This window comes from Balaenoptera acutorostrata (assembly GCF_949987535.1).
Source record: "Balaenoptera acutorostrata chromosome 6 unlocalized genomic scaffold, mBalAcu1.1 SUPER_6_unloc_5, whole genome shotgun sequence".
Taxonomy (NCBI): Eukaryota; Metazoa; Chordata; class Mammalia; order Artiodactyla; family Balaenopteridae; genus Balaenoptera; species Balaenoptera acutorostrata.
Window position 1 is genome coordinate 359,101 of NW_026645494.1, and position 16,664 is coordinate 375,764.

At 41.1% G+C, this 16,664-nt stretch overlaps 1 protein-coding gene and 1 long non-coding RNA gene across 2 annotated transcripts in view; both read left to right on the forward strand.

Moving 5' to 3' along the window:
- The window catches only part of LOC130706612 (uncharacterized), a 180,932-nt gene extending 170,856 nt beyond the window's left edge, over positions 1 to 10,076 (forward strand). Inside the window, exons 6-7 of the mRNA XM_057539300.1 lie at positions 4,746 to 4,810; positions 9,594 to 10,076. Coding sequence (XP_057395283.1) covers positions 4,746 to 4,810; positions 9,594 to 9,910 — 382 coding nt within the window. The 3' untranslated portion in view covers positions 9,911 to 10,076. The remainder of the gene's footprint in view (positions 1 to 4,745; positions 4,811 to 9,593) is intronic.
- Positions 10,077 to 11,761: 1,685 nt separating this feature from the next.
- LOC130706613 (uncharacterized) lies at positions 11,762 to 16,136 on the forward strand. Its single transcript, XR_009006804.1, has 3 exons — positions 11,762 to 12,090; positions 15,124 to 15,228; positions 16,073 to 16,136. It is a non-coding gene; the product is annotated as an uncharacterized LOC130706613 (long non-coding RNA).
- The last annotated feature ends 528 nt before the right edge of the window (positions 16,137 to 16,664 follow it).

Here is a 16,664-nt window from a genome sequence, read left to right on the forward strand (position 1 = left end):
AGGGCGCACCTCACCATTCAGCAGCCACCTAGCAGGTGGGGAGTCGAGAGAGAGTGAGGACCTTGGGCAAGTCTGGGTGGAGCAGAAACAAGGCTTGAGGAGATTTCATTGTTTCTTGGAATGTCTAAGTCACAGTCGGGGAGGGCAAAAAGGGAATGTTGCGGCAGGAACCAGCCTGGGCACACCCACGCACCTGGTCCCCTGGGTGTTGAGGCAGCAGGAAAATAGGAAATTTTAAAAAAACTTTACAATCCAATCATCTTCACTCTTTATTCTCATTTTCAACCTTATTTTCCAAAATATACAATCCTTAGTTCTCCGAAAGTTAGGGAGAGGAAACTGGCTTCCTATTAGTTAACGGTGATGCAACACTGAAACACTGGACATCCTGCTGAGGTTTCCATGGTGTCCGCTGGGCTCTGCAGCACCCAGCTCCTGGAACTTTTCAGACTCCTCAGTGAATTCATTATTGTTTAAAAGAAAAGAACACCCCGTCTTTCTGTTTTTGTTCCTTCTGTCACTGTTTTTATTCTGCCTTGCCTCATTCTACAAACCATCGGCCATGGAACTCCTGTATAGTTTTTCATTGTACGTAAAACACCAATACATCTTCCATCGTGGAGGTAGTCAGGGCAATCACTGTTACCTCTCTTTTGCACAGAAAAATGGAGGTTCATGGAGATTAAGAGATGTATACAAAGTTGGAATCACAACAGGTCAGGAACTCTAATTTAGTTCTTTGGACTTAAAAAAGTATTGTTTTCTCCACAAATTCATCACTGCCTCACTAAGTTTATATGTGCAGCAAACATGGACAGAAGGCTCTTAGGTCTGGGCATTCATCACTACCTCCAGGGAGGGAGCCCAGGGGCAGCGGTGCTGAGAGCTCTCACTGCCCTCAATCTCCCCCTTTGCTGCCCTGAGCTCAGGTAGGACCCTGCGGGCAACTCATGTGGTCCCCCAGGGCTCTCCTAATGGGTCCAACATTGAAGCCAGGACACAGACCCCATGGGGCCTGTAAACTGCCTGCCCATCTGCACGAGGATGACAGGCAGACTCAGTGATGGGACAGGCAGAGCCCACACAGAAACAGTAAGGAAGTCACCTGCTCCTCTGTGCTTCATTGAACCTTTGAGAGACAGGCACGGAACCGAAAATGCCATCCTTGTATCAGGACACCTACCACACTTATGTCACTTTCAAACACAAAGTCAAAGAGACTTTATGTCACTCAAAAACACAAAGTAAAAGCTTCTTCAAGACAGGAGGTGAACAGGAGAATTCTATCTTTGAATATTCCTACAATATTTGTAGTGAGTATTTAACATGAAAAAAGTAGTCAAAGTATTTTTCTTAAAATCACCTCCTATGCAGCTATAAAATTCTTTAAGAAAAATAGTCCAGGATAGAAATATAATAGAGACTGCACACATTCATGAATTTATCTGCCTCCTAACAAGTCCAACTTGTGAAGTGTAGAGCATTTTATATGCTAGAGGCATAATTATAAATCGCTAAAATACCCGCTTGATCACACTGCAGTACATTTTCATTGCTTTACTTGAATGCTCACCTAAGATTTTTCTCTGAAATGTACTCAGAGCAGAGACAGTTATACAATGAAAGTGAGAAATTGTAAGAGCATAACAGTGTCTTAGAAATAGTCCATGTAGAAACCACTTACCCCAGCACAATCTTGCCACATGTTTTATGTTCTGTCCACAGAGCCAGCCCATGGCAGCTCATAGCAAGGCGGTCAAAGAGAGTGTTCTGTCCTTTCTCTCTTACCTACTCAGACATCAACATTTTCTCCTGCTCTTTCTGTGTCAGCTGCTCTCAGGTGAGAATAAAGGAGGTGAAAATGTGAGCTTTCCTAGGAAAGCTCTGCCTCTGTCTCCCATCCTCTTCAGAGCCTTACAGGGCGCCTGCTGGCAATTGTGGTTCAAGTAATATTGTTGGATGAATAAACGGATGAGAGACCCTGACTTAAAAGAGTCACTTTGTTGTACAACAGAAACTAACACAGTATTGTGAAGCAATTATACTCCAATAAAGATCTATTTTAAAAAATAATTAACTAATTAATTTTTTTAAAAAAAGAATGCCACAAAGGGTAGTTCCATTTCAGAAAGACACTTCTTAAGATTGAAAAGTGTTTGAGATTCACAGTAAATCAATATTTCAGTGCCATTGTGGCCCCTTAGACACTATGGGGAAGACTAGAAGGGATATTTTGAAAGACACTGACCATTTCTAGTGTATTTCAAATCGTACCTCATGGTTTGCCCAGTGATTATAAATTTGATGCTGTTCATCATATAGTCCTTCTTTATAGTGAGGCGAGCGGGGGCTACTGTTCGTTGCAGTGCGCGGGCTTCTCATTGCGGTGGCTTTCTCATGTTGCAGAGCTCGCGGGCTCTAGAGCACAGGCTCAGTAGTTGTGGCGCACGGGCTTAGTTGCTCTGCAGCACATGGGATCTTCGTGGATCAGGGCTCAAACCCGTGTCCCCTGCATTGGCAGGCGGACTCCTAACCACTGCCCCACCAGGGAAGTCCCTATAGTTTGTCTTCTATAGACCTTTATTCATCTGTACTAGCCTGTAGTAGTCAGGTGTTAAGTTTAAAGCATTAATTCTGCTATCTTGCTTTTTTAGCATTTTTGTGAATGAGATAAATCTTTGCTTTTACTTATTTATAAAGAGTATATTATATTATATTATATATTTGCATTTCTGAAATTTTTATAGCTAAGACATGATAAAAACATGGGAAGATCTGCTAAACTAAAATGGGGAATTTTCTTCTGAAACTTCGATCTAATGTCTGTGAAATAATCCAGAAGAGAAGTAATAACAAGCAGTTTTCTTTATAAACCAGGGAACATCAGTGAACTCTTCCTTGCATTTCAACCAGTCAGACTGATTGAATTCATATTTAGGTGAGAGTGATTACGCTGTCGAGACAATTAAGTGAGGTGATCTAAGCCAAGTGCTTGGCTCAGGGCGTCATTTATGGGAAGCTCTCCACAAACACACAACATCATTATCATTATTATTTCATGAATAATTTGATAATATATTTGCTCCTGGCTTGGATTCTTCTCTCTTGGATACTTTTGCTAGCACAAATTTTTTTTTCAATTATTGTAAATTTCACTAAATTTTGGAAACTGATGATCTTTTGTTGCCTAATGGTAAAATACCATCGGATTCTGATTTGAAATGGTACATAGAAAAACTCCTCTCTCATGCAGTTAAGAAGTGATTAGTTAGCAGTGTACAAAACATTCAGGTAGAAATAGTGCCTCCAGGAGTCTCTATTTCAGAATTCCCCAGATAAGGGTCAACTCCCTACTCCCTCATGTAAACCGACATGTTCATGTTACTGTAGCATGGTTTGTCATCCCGTTGGTTTGGAAGGAAACTAGGATGGTAGAAAGAAATATGCAGAAAGATGCAGTCCAACTTAAGTAGAACCTGTTTTTAAAAAGTGACCCTGTGGGGCTTCCCTGGTGGCGCAGTGGTTGAGAATCTGCCTGCTAATGCAGGAGACACGGGTTCGAGCCCTGGTCTGGGAAGATCCCACATGCCACGGAGCAGCTGGGCCCGTGAGCCACAGCTGCTGAGCCTGCGCGTCTGGAGCCTGTGCCCCGCAACGGGAGGGGCCGCGATAGTGAAAGGCCCGCGCACCGCGATGAAGAGCGGTCCCCGCACCGCGATGAAGAGTGGCCCCCACTTGCCGCAACTAGAGAAAGCCCTCGCACGAACCGAAGACCCAGCACAGCCAAAAATAAATAAATAAATAAATAAATAAATAATAAATAAAATTTAAAAAAAAAAAAAAAAAAGTGACCCTGTGATACTAGCCCATTAAAAGCTCCCTTAGAAACCTCTGACATCCCCAGGGTCAAACGTGCCTCATTCAGTGGCTGTTTCATTATCTCAGTCCAGTGGGTGTCATCCTAGGCACAAGCTCCACCATCACCTTTATTTTTGTTCTTCACTCTGCCCAGATCAGAAGCTGCAAGTTGTTAGGGAACCAAAAGTGCAGCCCCACTAGAAATGGGTAAAAAAAAAACCCAAATGTTTGTTTAGATGATACTATCTATCAGAGCTGGAGAGACACGAAGCCGATCATGAGAGGAGAGTCTCTGCTGTATATTAATGTGAACTTTTCTGGAACAACATGCTCTCTTTAGCTTTTCCACATGTCTAATCACTAAGAGCTTGTCTAGCTACATGAGAATAACAAAACCAAAAGCCCCACAACTGCCTAGAAGCTTATCAGTATCAGAAGGGTACATCATTTTAAGTCCATTCAGTATAACACCATGCAGCTGTTAAAAAAGAATGAGCAACACTGAGATGTTCTGACATGGAAAGATCTGTAAGACTTGAGTGGTTTAAATGGAAACAGGAGGTTGGAGAATAATTTGCAAAATATGATTCCATTTCTGTTAAAATGCATGAAGACAGCTCATGAGTGCACAGATTAAAAATATGTATGACTATGATGGTAAAGGACTAGAAACACATCCACTGATGGTGACCCCTGGGAAGACGGTGGGCAGGTGGGTAAGAGATGATTTACATGTTTTACTCTGTACACTTAGTCTTGGAATATTTTATAAGAATGTGTTGATGTCTATAAAGTAAATAATAAGAGCAGATACTTAGCACTTACTATGTGCCTGGCACTGTTCCTCAAAGCATGCTTCTGAAGTGAATACTGTAATCATTTTACAGATGGAAAAACCGGGACACAAATGGGCTGAGAAAATTGTCCAAGACCCTCCATTTAGTGATTGACGGTGAGGTAAACAAATTTATGCAATAGCATAAAGAGGGTTGGATCACATGAGCTCTAAGATCTCTCTTATTTTTTTTAAACGTTTGTTGTTGTTGTTCTATTTTATTTTTGGCTGTGTTGGGTCTTTGTTGCCACTCATGGGCTTTCTTATTTGCACCCAGCGGGGACTACTCCTCGTTGCAATGCACGGGCTTCTCATTGCAGTGGCTTCTCTTGTTGCGGAGCACGGGCTCTAGGCATGTGGGCTTCAGTAGTTGTGGCCCACAGGCTCAGTAGCTGTGGCCCACGGGCTTAGTTGCTCTGCGGCATGTGGGATCTTCCCGGACCAGGGCTCGAACCCGTGTCCCCTGCCTTGACAGGTGGATTCTTAACCACTGCACCACCAGGGAAGCCCTCTAAGATCTCTTGAGTGATCATGTCTCAAAGGGCTAAGAGGCTGGGCTATGGATTCAGATGTCCCTTGTTATAATCCAGCTCTGAAACTGGCTAGTTGTTCACCGGGGGCAGGTAACTGAGTCCTTCTGAGCCAGTTTCCTTATCTGTAAAAGGTAGAGTAGGCACTGCCTCACAGCATTACAGGTGAGGACATATAGGGAGGAATGCCTAGAGACCTAGTTGGACCCTCAGAGTTGGTTTGGAGATTATTTTAAGCTCAAAACATTTGGGAATCAACAGATGCAGAAAGAGCTTTCCTTATTTGGCTAAAAGCAGACATTTCTGAGAAATGAGGCTTCTATGATTCCCTCTTCAAGACAGGTCTACTCCCAGGAGAGAAATCAAGAGTAAACCTACCACAAATCCCCTCTCTGGGGAGATTCGCATAGAAGAAGGAAAGACCCCTTGAACGTGCAGACACAAAATAATCACAAAATTACTTATCTTTCATTTATTCTTCTAAAAGAATCGAAGTCCTTTCTTCCACTTTCCTTTTCTCTGCTAAGTTAGATATATAAACCTCTAACTTTAAACATTTAGTGAGATAGTTACTTCTCTTGTTAGCTCCCATATATATGAATAAACTTCTTCTCCTGTTAAACTATCTTTTGTCATTTTAATTTGCAGGCCCCTAATTACTAAACCTAATAGGGCAGAAGAAAAGTCTGCTTCCTGACACTAGCAATTGGTTGGTGAATGATACCATCATTGCCTGTGACTCTGAAATCACAAGATCATAGATTAATCTGCGTATCTAAAGAGTCCAACCTGTACTCTGAGGTTAAAAATGAGATCATCAAAGCATACTGAAGTATGGATATAAACATTTCGAAATGATAAAGATCTGGCTGTACACATAACATGTTTCTTCAATTCTGTAAAATTTTATGTAGGTGGAAATTTTACTGCAGAAACAAACTCAAAGACTGAAATTACATGAATAGAATATGGTGTAGCAAAATTTAGAGCTGAGCAAATGTGACATATAGTTAACGAGATGCATGCTTTTTATTATGTCACATTTTAATTAAAAATGAATGGTAATCAGTTCACAATAGTGACTTCAGTTGATCCTGCTTCTAAATGGTTAAAGCAAAAATAAGCTCCTGATCTGCTCTTCAGAAGATGAACTATGGCCATGGTAGATCTTTTTCTCTTTCCCTTTTGGAAGAGAAAAGGGGAGGGTGTCCCCAGGTGACAGGGACTGGAGTCTTGTGGGCCCAGCACACTTCCCTGTTGGGAACAGGAAGGAGGAAGTATTTGCTTACATTTCCCCCAGTGCCTGGAACCTAAGCTGCAGCTTCCCTAGAACATTGTTAATGATGAGAAGGATCTCATGGCAGAGGGATGGTGGCCGCCATGCCTAAACCAGGAACCTGATGCCTTCCCTGTCTTAGATTGTGGAGTTTCCTACCAGAAAATCTGAAAAGAAAGGATTTATGGGAAGCAGTAAATGCAGAAGTAAAAGACAATTTTTTTTTAAGCAGATATTCATTTTTAATTAATTAATTATTTATTTATTTTTGGCTGTGTTGGGTCTTCGTTTCTGTGCGAGGGCTTTCTCCAGTTGCGGCGAGCTGGGGCCACTCTTCATCGCGGTGCGCGGGCCTCTCACTATCGCGGCCTCTCTTGTTGCGGAGCACAGGCTCCAGACGCTCAGGCTCAGTAGTTGTGGCTCACAGGCCTAGTTGCTCCGCGGCATGTGGGATCTTCCCAGACCAGGGCTGGAACCCGTGTCCCTTGCATCGGCAGGCAGACTCTCAACCACTGCGCCACCAGGGAAGCCCAGACAATTTTAATAAACCATAAAAATGGTTAAGTTGGTGCTGGGGGAAAGAGTGGCTTCTGTGTTCTTTAAAGTTTTCTGTACTATTTGAATTTTCTAGCCAAGTGTGCCTATGTCTATTATTTATTTTTTATGTCACCAGGGATTTTCTGACTAGTGAGACCACAGACTACATTTTTTTTATTGTTATTTTCTATCAAAAAACAATGCAATACATACCATTTTTAAAAAGGAAACAAAGAAGAATTTCTAATCATGCATCAGTAAAAAACAAAAGAGCACAAACATACATATATATTTTAACATATTGAGCAGATCAATATGTTAAAATATATAAATGTTTGCATAGTGACCTGAAATAAATAGATTATTTAGTCATAGACCTTTTCATATGCATTCTATAGTAAGTCTTCTGAGACATGAACTGTAATCTTTCCATGCAGAACTTTGGAGTATCTGAGATTTTGCCCTATTTGCAACAAGTTAAGCTGCCGTTTTCCATGGATGCAGGTAGAAGACAGAAGACTTATGGGTCAGAAACAAAGGACTCTATTACTTACTTGGTTACTCATAAACCACTGCAGCCAGCATGGGCATCCGAATATTTGCCTTGGTTCTCCTTGACCCTGAGTCACACAGGGGCTGTGTGGACAGGCCCAGATGGATGCCTGCACGCACAGTGGGTTATAAGACAAGAGTTCAGGGAACCAGAATCTTTTGGGAGGTAAGCATGCTTGCCCTTACCTCTGGAAGAAGACATTATCTTACAAGGCTGTTTTCTATCTAAACATCCTTGGCAAGATAGCTGAGAATAAAGGGCTGTCGGTGCTTCTGTTTGTAAGATGTGCAGAAATGTGAGAAACCCATGGAGAATTGTCTTACCTCTGCTCTGACTAACACACAGCCTTTTACTTTTCTTAGGAAATGGCAATTATATGTTGCAAAGGACTTATTTCACATTTACTTAAACTTAGTTTTCAAGTATATATTTCTTTGTCCTATTCTAAGATTAACTTCTCTTGTGTAAGAGTTAATTTTGAAATTACAGTGTGAACCGTATGACCCTAATCATTTTGGTTTAACAGTATTGCTAACTCAAATTTAAAATGCTGAGAAAAAAGCATCTCTATTTTGTCACTAAAACTACCAAAACAGCTTTAAATACACAATTAGTTTAAAAACAGCTGTTTGATCTTGACATATTTTTTTTAAAGAGCTTTTTGATGTGGACCATTTTTAAAGTCTTTATTGAACTTGTTACAATATTGCTTCTGTTTTATGTTTTGCTTTTCTGGCCCTGAGGCATGTGGGATCTTAGCTCCCTGACCAGGGACTGAACCTGCACCCCCTTTTGGAAGGCAAAGTCTTAATCACTGGACCACCGGGGAAGTCCCGATCTTGACATATTTTGAAACATATTTGGCTAAATCCTATTTAAGTTAACACTTCCTCTGAACTCGGAATTGTGACAAACACTGTAAGAGAGCTACTATTTTTTGCATAAATGAGAGCAAAATCTTGTGGTAGTAAGTATGTTTCCCTTACAAACATAGTGTAGGATAAATCTAAATATTGTGATTTGAGAAGAAAATTTTGAATGGAGGAATTTTTCATTCCACTGTTGCAGGATTGTCTACTTTTCCCTAATATTAAAATGGACAGTTAGCCTCTTGAAAGAGGTTAAAAATCCATACGGAATGTCTCAGAAGGGTTTAGTTGTTCAGTGGCTTTCACTCTTCCTCACAAATTATTTAAAAATGGAATTTTTGTTCAAGATGTCTACCATTAGCGTGAAATTTATTTTCCAGTTTTATTGAGACGTAATTGACACATGACATTGTGTAAGTTTAAAGTGTACAACATAATGATCTGATGTATGTATCTATTGTGAAAGGATTACCACAATAAGTTTAGTTAACAAACATCACTTCACATTGTTACACATTCTTTTTCTTGTGATGACAAGTGTGAAGTTTGATGCTTACCTGGTTCTCTTCTTTTGGACTTTGGCAAATCTAAGAATTAATCCTACCACACATAGCCTATACTAGTCTACCCAAATCTAACAGTTAGTAAAGACATTAACACATTTATCTGTTTGTATGTTTTATTGAGCACAAGATAATAATCTCATTCTCAGAAGCAATGAAATCACCGAAAGAGCCAAATCTTGAGAAAGCCTCGTAGAGTTGCCCTGTTACTAGATAAAGCGCTTGGAATAGATAAGTATGTTGTGTCACGCGTCTTCCTGTGACCTGTGATTGTTACTTGAAAGTGTGGAAATGCAGAACAGATCTGCTGTTATTATGAAAGGCCCATCTGTGACAGGTGGAAAGGAGGACGCTATGTTAAGAGCTTGTTCTGTGCAGTTCTCATGGAGGTGACTTGTGTCCTATGGGGAATGTCTCCAGGCTGCATTCCACTCTGGGTTCTTTGCCTCTGGCAGTTCTCCGTGATCACTCCTGTATTGGGGTCCCCCACGCCACTCCCAGGCTCCATGATTCACTGGAAGGACTCATAGGAATCAGCCTAGGGTTATATTCACAGCTGTGATTTCTTACAGCAGCAGGACACAAAGTACAGTCAACAAAGGAAAAGGCAAGTGGACCAAAGTCTGGAGGGAACCAGAGGCAAGCTCCCTCGAGTCCTCTGCCAGTGGAACCACACAGGACACGCGTAAGTCCTCCAGCCATGAGGACAACATGTGTGAAATGTTGCCAACCAGGGGAGCTTAGCCTCAGCCTAGGAGCCCAGGCTTTTATGGGGGATGGTCATGTAGGCACCCTCTCCCTGGTACATATCAAAATCCCAGATTCCAGAAGGAAAGCAAGTGTTCAGCACCAACCACATTGTTTGCATAAACATCTTAGGCAGCAGTGAACCACTCTTCTCAGTTCTGGGAGTGGTGAAAGCCCTCCCAAAATTCAGGTGCCTAGACACCAGCAAGCCTTTCTCAGGATGGTGACTCAGGCCTGCGATGTTATCACTGTTCTCTCTTTTGGTTCTGATTTTTTTTCTTCCTTTCCTTCAGTCTTTCTTACCTTCCATCTTATATTCTATTATTTTAATAAGATGATCTGATTTAACACCCTTAGTTTCTTACATGAAAATACCAGCATGATCCTGCGCTAAGGTGGACAGAACACACCAAGTCCTTCTGAAGCTCTGGAGGCTCTGCTCCTGAGGAGGGCACGACCAAGGCCCTTCATTCATTACCTAAGAAATGGTCATTCCCTAGTAAGGCGCTTAATCTGTCACATTTCAAAAATAAGTGATGCCACATTTCAAAAATAAGGACTCAGGGTAATTTCCCTGAGTCCTTAAGAGAGAGTGATGACTCATAGAGGACGCCTCTGAACTGGCCCTCTCTATAGGAGAAAACAAGGAGCCTGCACTAGAAAGAATGGAAAGGCCTAGAAATGACCAATTGGCCCTGAAAATTGAGTCAGTGAACAAGTGTCTGTTAGGCACGGACGGTGTGGAATGTGGTTAAGGATGGTCTGAGTTAGCCAGGAGGTACCATCGTGGTCCTTCTCAGACACATAGTCTTCCGGGAATTCAACTGGCAGACACAATTAAACTTGAAAACTTCCTGAATTTCAACAATGCCACCGAGTGCCTTCTGCTTGCCAGAAGTAGACTGGTCAGTGATGGTCTGAGGAGAAACTTAAACTACTTTGGAAATAAGGCAGACTTAGAGAGTGGTAGCGAACACGGCACCCACCCAGCATACAAACCTTGTGAGACCCTGAGGGTCATGAGTATAACGGATTGTGGCTGAGCCGTAAGGGACTCACCGATCCAAGTCACTCAGCAAGGCCACCACAGGCCAATCCAGAAGCTAAGAGTATTATTTTCCTCGGGCTGCAGTAACAAAGTGCCACATTCAGATGGTTAAACAACAGAAATTTATTTTCTCACAGTTCTGGTAGCTGGAAGTCCCAGATCGAGGTGTTGGCAGGGTTGGTTTCTTCTGAGGCCTCTCTCCCTGGCTGACAAATGACTGTCTTCTTGCTGTGTCCTCACATGGTCTTTCCTCCGTGTGCACACTTCCCTGGTGCTTCTCTGTGTCCAGATGTCCTCTTCTAGTAAGGACACCAGTCAGATTGGATTAGGACCCACCCTAATGGCCTCCTTTTACCTTAATCACTTCTTTAAAGACCCTTTCTCCAAATACAGTCACATTCTGAGGTACTGGGGGTTAGGGCTTCAACATAACAGTAGGTTAAAGGAATTCCCTACCATTTGAAGTAGTTTAATGTTGAACTAAACACATATTGGTATCACTTTAAGTCAATGGAACTTCTTAATGAGAAATCTTCCTAAATTTTGTACAAATGACCCAATTTGCATATTACTATTTTCAACATATACAGGAGGCCACTGGGTTAGTGCTATTCTCCCAGTAGTCCTAAAACAGTCTAGACTCACAGTTAAATACTTTAATTCCTTTAATTTCATTACTTTATTTAATTCCTTGAAGCTGCTAATAGAATATGCCCACTACCCAGCACTCCTTTGAGGCATTCCTTAATAACACTAACCATACTTCATTTTCTTCTTTTGTGTTACTCTTGAAGTTTAGAAGCCAATTCATTTGTCAGAACTAAATTTGTGCCATGTATCAAATAACGTACTTTTATTTGCAGTGTTCTAGTATTGTTTTCAACAGCCATATATTGATTTTGAGACAGGCTGGGACCTGGGACCCTTTGCTGCGGTGTTGCAGTGCTTGCACCTCGACACACCTCTCCTCGAGCAACAAAATAACAAAGAAACTGTATGGGACTAAAAATAATGACGTGCACGCCCAGTTGGGGCAAATTCTGGACGAAAGATACAAAGAGACCAAAAAACCCAACTGCCACTTTTGAAGATCCCAGAGCAAAAGCAGGGTACTGCACGTGCCCCCTGCACACAACACCACCTAAGCGGTGGGCAAACCACCTAAGCCACCCTTCTGGCCCGACCCCTGGACACACCCCTGCCCTCACGCCATATAACAGGGGTCCCCAACCCCCAGGCCGCAGCCTGGTAGGAATCAGGCTGCACAGCAGGAGGTGAGTGGCAGGGGAGCGAGTAAAGCTTCATCTCCTGCTCCCCATCGCTCACATTACTGCCTGAAACATCCCCCCACCCCACCCCCTGCCGGTCCGTGGAAAAATGGTCTTCCATGAAACCGGTCCCTGGTGCCAAAAAGGTTTGGGGACCACTGCCATATAAGCAGCAAGCTCGCCCCCGCTTAGGGAGCACGCAAGCAAAGGAGCCTGTTGTTTGTTCTCGCTCCCCCTTGCTGCAGCAGGGGCCCCAATAAAGCCTTGCCTGAATTTCTTGTCTGGCCTTTGATCAATTTTTATTGTTTAAGGACGCCAAGAACCCTGGTCGGTAACAATTTCAAAATACGGTCTTGATGTCATTGGAAGTAATTTTTTTCTGACTTTTTCTCTGTTTTCAACATCTTTGCCAGCAAAAGACATGTTCCCAGATGTCTTCTAAAATGTTTTCTTCCTGATCATTTAGAAAGATTGGGAAAGAAAGAGTATTGAGAAACTTGAGCTGTACCTTTGCTGCACAGGAAGGGTGAGCTGTGTTCCATCCTAGATTAATATTTCAAGCAGGAGGGGAAAAAAAAAGTAAAAGCCTATAACTTTAGCAATGTGTTTGAAAAATACTTGATTTCAATAATGTTTCTATCATGCTTACGTTGCAGCTGTCTAAACAATACAGATAACAAAAGCATGTCAATTAAAAGCAGCATTTAGGACCCAGTTTCACAGATCTGCATTGGCCCTGGGTTTCGGTTTATTTCAGGGCCAGGCGCTGTGAGTTCCTGTGTGGTGTAGTTGTGCTCAGCCATGGGGCAGGTGGGTTCCCTCTTGCTGTAGGAGAAGGTGGTGGGACACACGGAGATGGTTATCTCTTTCTGCTTTTGACTCTCCTGACTTGCTTCCACCAAGAGGCCATAAACCCAAACTGGAAATACTGATTAAGTGCATACTTTTTCCAACACATTGACCACAACTTGAGATTTTCATGGCGGAATATATTACATAAATGTCTGGAAAGCCAATATTTTAAGTGCACTTTAGGTAGATGTTTGCTTACTTTAATCAAGCAGAAGAATAGATTATTCTTTTACCTTCAGGAACGTGTTGAGGTAAATTTATCTACAGAAGGGAAAACTTTAGAGTTCACCTGGTACAAAGCACCCGCATCCGGATAAACTAAGGTTGTTACCGAGTCCAAGCTTGCTGTGCTTGCTGCACGACAGGCCAATAAATCAGAGATGACGCATTGAGGGAAAGAATACGACTTTATTCGGAAAGCCAGCAGACCGAGAAGATGGCAGACTAAAGTCTCAAAATAACCATCTTATCGGGGTTTGGATGCCAGTTTCTTTTATAGCACAGAGATGGGGAGGAGATGAGGAGATAAAGTAAAAGGGCCATTAGTTTTGCGAATATCCCCTGGAATGGCCAGCCTCAGGGAGGGGATGTGTTAATTTCTTTTTAATTGCAGCCATCCACAGGTGGACAGAGTCCGTATGTTTCCCTGAACAAAGGCACTTTGGTTTAACATTCAGGCAGAGGAACAGGGTTCCCCCGAGGCAGGCCATTATGTACAGACAGTATCCTTTTAGTGAACAAAAGCAGCGGAAGGCAAAGGTTAAAGTCAAAGAAACAGATCCAACGTGTAGTCAGATTTGGTTCTTCCCTGTAACAAGGTCTCAAAGAGTGACTCCCTCCAGGTCACATATAATAATAATATATATAATAATAAAAATTATTCTGGTAGAGAAAAGAATGCAGAACTCTAGCCACTCTAACTCCTTAGTTAAAAAATGAGATTTATTTGCAGGATAAGAATGATGCTGCTATTAAAAATAATAATAGCAATAGCAAGTTTGAAAACTTTCACGTGGACCTATTCAGGTGCTTCACTGGCATTTAAGGCCTTCTAAGTATCTGTGCTAGCCTCCTTCAGGTCAGCCTGTGTTGCTGGGAAACTGCTTTTCTCACTACTCTCTGGACAAAACTCTGGGTCTAGTTTCCATTATTCCGTGGAGTGTTTTTAGATCCCACCCGTTGTTAAACACACACACTTTTGTTATTAATACAAGGACAGAATTTTCAGAGTTTTTTCTTTGTCTTTTATTGTTAACATTTTTTTAATTGAGGTATAATTGACGTAACATTACATTGGTCGCAGGTGTACAATGTCATGATTTGATGTTTGTATATGTTGCAGAGTGATCACCACAATAAGTCCACTTAACATCCACCACCTCACATAGTTACAACACTTTTTTTCTTGTGATGAGAATTTTGAAGAGCCACTCTTCTAGCTACCTTTAAATATGCAATACAGTATTATTAACGTACATAGTCACCATGCTGTGAAAGTCCCATCCCCATGACTTACTCATTTTATAACTGGAAGTTTGTACCTTTTAACCTCCCTCACCCATTTGGCTCACTCATCCCCTGCCTCAGGCAGCCACCAGTCTGTTCTCTATCTGTGAGCTTGACATTTTTTTGTTTGTTTTTTAAGGTCCCATATATGTGAGATGATACGGTATTTATCTTTTTCTGTCTGGCTTATTTCACTTAGCATAGTGCCCTAAAGGTCCATCCATGATGTTGCAAACAGCAAGATTTCATTCTTTTTTATGACTGAATAATCAAAAACAGATTTTTTATTGGTTCTTTAGTAGATGCCAGCTTCTGATATCAGCTTTTAGGTGAAATTATTGTTAATCTTTTTATGTGTGATTTTATGAGTCAGAGTTCAGAAGACCATTTGGATTTGATGTTGTAGGCAGATGTTGAAAATTCAGTTTTTTAATAGAATCTTGTACTGTTTTGTAGATTTTACTTTTTGGATTTGATTCTCAAAAAGAAATCTTAACCTGTAAAATGTTTCTTACTTCCTTTTCTTACCAGAAGAGATATTAGGAATCATCTAGGAAACAAATGTAGCAGTTTTATGCAATTTAAGCAATAAAAATGAGTTTCAAAATCCTCCTTTACTACCAGTAAAGCTTGAATTTTGTACTTAAATACAATATTTTCCCCCTTCCCCTTTTACCCAAGATTTACCCGCCTATTAATGTGCTGCCCTCGTTGTCTCGGTGAATGAAGTCTGCTACTGGAGAAGGTATGACCAGAAAGGATCACGCCGATGTGTCTAACCAGCTGGTACGTATGTTTTCTCCAGGATTGTGTTTAAAGAAATGAATACTTTCTCAGTTCATGCTGCTGTCTTATACCTCTTGTCTTTCTTCCATATCACTTTTCTTCTCCCCCCATCAAAGTAGAATTTTAATATAGAATATAGAATATAGAATACTGGAATACAGAAACATTCATTAGAGCCAAAGAGTCTTTTTCATAAGGATAACTGCTCATGACAAAGATTAAAGATCACATGCTTGAAACCCACCTCTAATGCTGTATGAGGTAGTTTTTAAATAACAAAGGCATAAGACGATTAAGTTTTTATTAGTAACCTTTATTATAGAGTATTTCTGAAAGACTATTCTAACTAATTTTTTGTTTAACATATTAGGCAATCACCAGAACGCTAAGGGATACAGCTGTGTATATTCTATGAAATCCTTGGTTTCTATAGTCCTGAGATTGTATACCAAGCATAATTAAAGAAAAATACATTTGACCTTAAAGTAGAAATGATAAATAAACCTACTGATAACCCAGATCTTTTTTTTTGAATAGAATTTAGAGATGGATTTCTCCTATTGTGTAAGTTGTGATTTTTAAATGCTCTGCAAAATGGAAGCTCATTCATATATTGAGGGAGTGTATTTTTTGTAGAGTGTTAGTAATGTCTATGTATTGCATGCCTGAAGACTCCTTCCTTAGTGAGACTGCTGTATAATAAAGTCTTTCCAATACTTGCACATGTGAATTATGTTTGGAAATAATGTGAAATACTGTGAAGATAGCTACAGCAATACACTTATATAGCCCAGAGTACCGTTACCATTTACAAAGGTTCATGTAAACCTTTTTTTCTCTTTAGTATGCATGCTATGCTATTGGTAAGGATGCGCAGGCCATGAAAGCCGTAGTTGGAGAAGAAGCCGTTACCTCAGATGATGTGCTTTACTTGGAATTTCTGCAGAAGTTTGAGAGGAACTTCATTGCTCAGGGTAAGATTACTATTTTCCTATGAATAGAAACAGCATCATATGTAGTTTTGAGGACTTCTTTCCTAGTCTGAGAGAATTTACATTGGTCTCCATACAATTTTCCTTCTGATTAGAGAAGAGGTTCTTCCAGCCGCCTGCCATGTCTTTGTTCTTAGCCCTCTGGTTCCTTCCCCTCTACCTTCAATTTCTTTATCCATTTATTTAGCTCCTGTCTTATTTTTTATCTTCCTTACAACCGGCCTTCTGCTCTCCTACCTCCATTGCCACTTCTCCTCCCTCTTAACCTCTCTGCAATGCTCTCCTCTGGCTTTGGGGGTTTAGGACTTTCCCAGTCCCTCTGTTTTCATCCTCCTGATTTCTTATCTTCCTGCTTCTTAATTGTTAATGTTCCCAAAGGTTTAATTACCTGTTCTTTGTGTGCTTTTTTCCCCCTATGCTGATGACTAACATGCTGTGTATGAG